We start from the raw sequence: 6,211 nt of genomic DNA on the forward strand, positions 1-6,211 counted from the left end.
TCCTATGCTTTCTTAGTCTTATTCTAATAAAAGGTAAAAACATCAGAAAAAAAAAAATTATTATATATATATATATATATATATATATATATATAAATACACTCATGGTATTATAATAAGTGTGGTTTTTGTGTGCTCTTTTACTGTCACATGATGGTCACACACATCTTAAAGATACGTCTTCCACAAAAGCAAGGCATCAGATTGTGTATGATATTGAGTTTGTTGATGGTCTTCGCTGTAGAATCTGAAGTTCAGCTGGATTCAGTCAAACTGGAGGTAGAATAGCATAAGACGAGAGCAGGAGGAAGCTTTCCTTATACACTCCATCTAAACAAGACACTAACGAAATTAGCATTGATTAATACTAGTACTACTAAAAAATTGCATGTTCATTGTTGATCACTTTTATCACACATTTTTAAAAACAACAAAAACTCTCTGAAAGTGTTACATATGAGGTGGTGATCTCAAGATGCATGTACAGAAAGTACAATAGAAATACTTTAATGTTAATCACAGAAAATACTCTCAAGGGAATAAAGTAACAATAACATTTGTTTTTTAAATTCCCCATGGGCGAATTCCCCACCTCGGCTACGCAGAGAAGGTACTATTTTTTTTTTTTAAGTTTAATTTTACAATTATTTCAAATACTCTTTGTTTGCATTAAAACCATGTCAATCTGCAAAACAAAACGTGGTTTCTGCATAAAATTCATTTTCACAGTTAATTAGGGATGTTTTTAAGGAACAACCACATCCACTTTTAAATCCAATATGGGTTTATATTTTAGTGAAATGTTATGGAAATGTCAGATGAGGGATGAAATAACAGTTTAAGTCCGTAAACTGGCACGGACCACATTACAAAACGTTAGTGGACGAAAAGAACGAACAACTCAAACCCGAAGACTCAAGAGGTGAACTAATTATTTGTGTTTCCTCTAGATCTGAGTTGTTAGTTCAACACATCATATCCCCTTAAGCTGAAGCTATCCAGCCTTTACAGGTTTAAACGAGAACACATCAAAACACAACAACACAGCAAACACAGATAAGGGTTACTAATGTAGACAAACAGCCGTCTCATTCTATCTCAGTCATGTGTGGAGGAAAGTATAGTTTATTAGGGAATTAAAGAGCCAACCCAAAAAGCAATTATAATACTTAATGGTTTTCAGATATTATGACAGTAATATCATGATGGTATGATATTATATTTTGCATCTGGGTTTTCTAAATAAATCATAAATGGAAGAACAATTATCATTTTAAAAACAAAAATGAAGAACAAAATAAAAATAAATTGTGTTACAGCCTCTTCTTCAGCTTAAGCGTTTACTTTCCTTCATGAAAGAGTAAGCACAATACTGAGATATATTTGGATTATAAGACAAGTGACCATATATATGAAACTCATAAGCACGCACAACAAAATAATTTATATCATGAAGCAAAATGATATACAAGATTAAACTTTTTGACATTGTTCTTGCGAAGGAACTTTGATCTGAATCCACAGTTGAATCTGCTGGTTTTAAATATTAACTTTAGTCACTGTGAAAACTTAAGAAAAAGTTTCTTAGTCATGTTGGTTATGGCTGGTTATGAAAGATTTATCCAGATTATATTTTATTGCTTGATGCATTATTGTGTCACATTTGGCGAATACATAGTATCAAACCTGAAAGTGTTGGATCTGAAGAGGATCTACTTACAGTGAACGTGTTTTGTATGTTTGAGTAGAGAAGATGGATGATTGAAACACTTCCCACATGCAGTGCAGGGATACGGCTTTTCTCCAGTGTGAATAATCCGGTGCAGTTTTAAATGTGCAGCTGTAATAAAAGTCTTCTCACACTCAAAGCACACATACTCTCTCACACCAGTGTGGATTTTCTGATGTGCACGTAAATATGGCAGCAGTGAAAAACTCTTTCCACACACAGAACATGAATGCGGCTTCTCCTTCGTATGAACTCTCAGGTGTGTCTTCAGGACTGAATTCGATAAAAATGTTTTGCCACATTGATCACATGTGAAGGGCTTCTCTCCGGTGTGGATTTTTATGTGTTCCTTAAGGTGTGTTGATTTAGTAAAGCTCTTTCCACACTGATCACAAATGAACGGTCTCTCTCCAGTGTGAACTCTCATGTGATCCGTAAGAGATGCTTTAACTGTGAAACTCTTTCCGCACTTATCACAAGTGTGCGGCTTCTCTCCAGAGTGGTTCCTCTCATGTCTGTTCAGAGATGTCGACCGACTGAATCTCTTGTCACAGTGTGAACACTTGAAAGGTTTCTCGCCTGTATGAACTTTGTTGTGTTCCTTAAGTCTTCCTTTTTTTACGAAACTCTTCCCGCACTGATCACACGTGAACGGCTTCTCTCCAGTGTGAACACTCATGTGAATCTCAAGATTGCGTTTGGTTGTGTAACTCTTTCCACACTGAGTGCAGGTGAACGATTTCTTGGCTCTTCTTTTCTTTAAATCTTTCTGTTTGGTTTGAAAGTTACTCAAAGGTTTTTCTCCAGTTTTTACATTATTTTTCTCCTCAACTTCAATCAATTCTTCATTCTCCTCGTTTTCTTCAATCAAATCTGAAACAAAGATAAACACGATTAATTTTCACTAACTCAAAAAAAAAAAAATTAAAATGAGAAAAGTGAAGGACATAAAGGTGAGCCCTGATGCAACAGTGGACATTAGGCCATTTCTATTTTAAAAAATCCTAAACAATGCTGATGCATTTTTAGTAAGTATACATCCCTGCAACTTAACCTGAATGAGGTACATTGATCTTACAATTATTATTTTAAACATATTATAGGCACAAATCCCATGTTTCTATGGGGAGAACAATTAAATATGTTTGATCAACTACACAATTATCTAATATACATTTTGTCAGGATTGTCTTTCCACAGTTCATAGAAAGTGTCCCTTATTATTTATTGCTATATTGCTAGATTATTCAACAGCTGTAAAGATTTTTCTTATTACAACAAATCTAAATCTAAAACTGTTTGAAGAATAAACACCAACCTCTTTGTTCTTCAGGATCTTCAGTGTGTTTCATTCTGCAGGGTTCTGGATCACTCATGTTCTCACTGTCCTCTTTAATAAACTCAGTCTTTGCAGATTTCAGCTCTTCCTGATGCTCGTCTTCACTTGCAGCTGATGGGAATTTACAGCATTTATTGGAGAACTGCTGTGGGAGGAGCTTCACTGATGATGTGATTGCTGTGGGAGGAGCTTCACTGATGATGTGATTGCTGTGGGAGTAGCTTCACTGATGATGTGATTGTTGTGGGAGGAGCTGATCTGCCAAAATCAAAAATATATAATTTAATGAGTTTTTTTTTTAATATATATACTAATTGACACATCTAAGAATTTATGTCTGTCTGTCTATTGTAAAGTAACTGGTGCTAATTCACAAATCCAGTGTATTGTTCATCCTAACATTATTCTGCTTCTTCGTTTAAATATATTTAAAATTTTGAAAATAAAATAATGAAAATCCTTACAAATATAAAATGGTAAGAAAAACAGTTGAAAGCATAAACACAGAAATAAATGTACATATTTGTAATCATCAAATACCCTCAGTCTGCTGACATCAATGAAATGAGCTTTAAGTGTCAATTCACAGGAGATCTGAAGACATCAGCATAATAAATGAGGTGAAAACAGGAACTATTGTCATGAAATAAAGAGTGTTTTCAGCAGATATGTTAATATTGATGAGCCTCAGACTATCAACACTCATTCAACAAGCCATTCAGGATCATCAGCAGATCATCGTAACACTTTATTTTACAGTGTCTTTGTTGCATATGTTACATGTACTTACCATAGTAATAACAGTAAATGATGCACAATTACATGAAACTAACCCTCAACCAAACCCTAATCCTACCCTAACCCTATAGTAAGTACATGTAGTTGCTTAATATTACTCAGAACTTAAATATAGAATTACACTGTAACAATGACACCTTAAAATAAAGTGTAACCAAAAGTGGCTAAAGTCTCTTCTGTCCTCACGTACGGTGGCTAAAGATGAAGACTGCTTTTACAGATTTAAGAGAAAGTCTGGATAACAAAGGTTAAGTAAATTCAGCATTTAAACTAAAAATAACCTTAGAAATGCTCCTAGCATCAAATATTTTAGATTGCTGTAATGGTTCTAATTTGGAAAGTAAAGATTTACATTTTAACATTTGTGAATGAATTTAAAAATACATCATGTCTAAGTTACAGTCTTAAGACGGCTCTTGAAAAGATTATGGTAACACTTTATTAAAAGCCTTTATGTATAATGCATTATAAAGGTATTCATAATATATGTTATAATGCATTATCTGTCACAGTGTCTGGTTTATGTTCCCTGGGTCACCACTAGATGTCCTCCTTCCCCACGGTGTCTGTCACTATTCTGAACTGCATTTCCCACAATTCCTGTCTGTCACTGATTGTCAATTGTCTTTCAGCTGTTTCTCGTCACCTTGTCAGAACTTGTGTATATATACCCTGTCTGTTTTAGTGTTGGTCACGGAGTCGTTGTATATGGTCACCACACTTCTGAGGTCTGTCTTTCTTGCTAGTTTCTTGTTTTGTTTATTTGTATTGGATTGCTAACTTGGATTTTGACCTTGCCTGGACGACTATGAGTTGGATTACCCTTTAATAAACACCACTTTCATACTGCTCTTGGATCTCCTGATTCCTGTGTGTATTCGTGACAGAACGACTCCGTCACAGAAGGATCCAGCGGTATGTTTTCGGGCTTCTCTTCCCCGGCCGCCGAGCGGGAGAGGAGAGATTTGTTTAGGTGAACCCGCCTGGTAGTTTTCCGTGGGACCCGTGGAGGTCGCGGAGGACTGGTGGGTCGAGGGGGAGTCCAGCACCGCTCTCCACCATGGCCCCCCTTCGACTCTGGGATGGTGGAGGATCAAGTGGTGCCACCGTCTCGCCGTCGCAGACGGAGAGGGGACAAGATGGCCGCTGGTGAGCCTGTGTCTTTGGACAAGATGGCCGCCGCCGAGCCTGTGTCTTCGGACAAGATGGCCGCCGCCGAGCCTGTGTCTTCGGACAAGATGGCCGCCGCCGAGCCTGTTCACGTCACATTTTCCGAGCCTGTGTCTTCGGACAAGATGGCCGCCGCTGAGCCTGGGTCTTTGGACAAGATGGCCACCGCTGAGCCTGGGTCTTTGGACAAGATGGCCACCGCTGAGCCTGGGTCTTTGGACAAGATGGCCGCTGCCGAGCCTGGGTCTTTGGACAAGATGGCCACCGCTGAGCCTGGGTCTTTGGACAAGATGGCCACCGCTGAGCCTGGGTCTTTGGACAAGATGGCCACCGCTGAGCCTGGGTCTTTGGACAAGATGGCCGCTGCCGAGCCGGAGCCAGTGTCTGTTCCTGAGCCGGAGCCAGTGTCTGTTCCTGAGCCGGAGCCAGTGTCTGTTCCTGAGCCGGAGCCAGTGTCTGTTCCTGAGCCGGAGCCAGTGTCTGTTCCTGAGCCGGAGCCAGTGTCTGTTCCTGAGCCGGAGCCAGTGTCTGTTCCTGAGCCGGAGCCAGTGTCTGTTCCTGAGCCGGAGCCTGTGTCTGTTCCTGAGCCTGTGTTTGTGTTTGTGTCTGTGTCTGTGTCTGTGTCTGTTCCTGAGCCTGAGCCTGAGCCTGTGTCTGTGTCTGTGTCTGTGTTTGTGTCTGTGTTTGTGTCTGTGTTTGTGTCTGTGTTTGTGTCTGTGTCTGTGTTTGTGTCTGTGTTTGTGTCTGTGTTTGTGTTTGTGTCTGTGTTTGTGTCTGTGTCTGTTCCTGAACCTGAGCCTGTGGTGCCAGTTCCAGTGCCTGAGCCGGTGGTGCCAGTTCCAGTGCCTGAGCCGGTGGTGCCAGTTCCAGTGCCTGAGCCGGTGGTGCCAGTTCCAGTGCCCAGGCCGGTGGTGCCAGTTCCAGTGCCCGAGCCGGTGGTGCCAGTTCCAGTGCCCGAGCCGGTGGTGCCAGTTCCAGTGCCTGAGCCGGTGGTGCCAGTTCCAGTGCCCGAGCCGGTGGTGCCAGTTCCAGTAGTTCCAGTGCCTGAGCCGGTGGTGCCAGTTCCAGTGCCTGAGCGGGTGGTACCAGTTCCAGTGCCAGTTCCAGTGCCTGAGCCGTTGGTGCCAGTTCCAGTTCCTGAGCCATTGGTGTCTGTTCCAGTTCCTGTGGCGTGG

At 40.7% G+C, this 6,211-nt stretch overlaps 1 protein-coding gene across 1 annotated transcript; it reads right to left on the reverse strand.

The window, feature by feature from the left end:
* Positions 1-1,110: 1,110 nt before the first annotated feature.
* LOC308695023 (uncharacterized protein) lies at positions 1,111-4,928 on the reverse strand (the record flags this gene model as incomplete). Its single annotated transcript, XM_081372927.1, has 3 exons — positions 1,111-2,602; positions 3,048-3,179; positions 4,850-4,928. The coding sequence occupies 3 exons, from the start codon at positions 4,926-4,928 to the stop codon at positions 1,713-1,715; spliced, it is 1,101 nt and encodes a 366-aa protein (XP_081229053.1). The 3' UTR covers positions 1,111-1,712.
* Positions 4,929-6,211: the final 1,283 nt, after the last annotated feature.

The sequence above is a fragment of the Scardinius erythrophthalmus genome (assembly GCF_964197995.2).
Source record: "Scardinius erythrophthalmus genome assembly, chromosome: 1".
Taxonomy (NCBI): Eukaryota; Metazoa; Chordata; class Actinopteri; order Cypriniformes; family Leuciscidae; genus Scardinius; species Scardinius erythrophthalmus.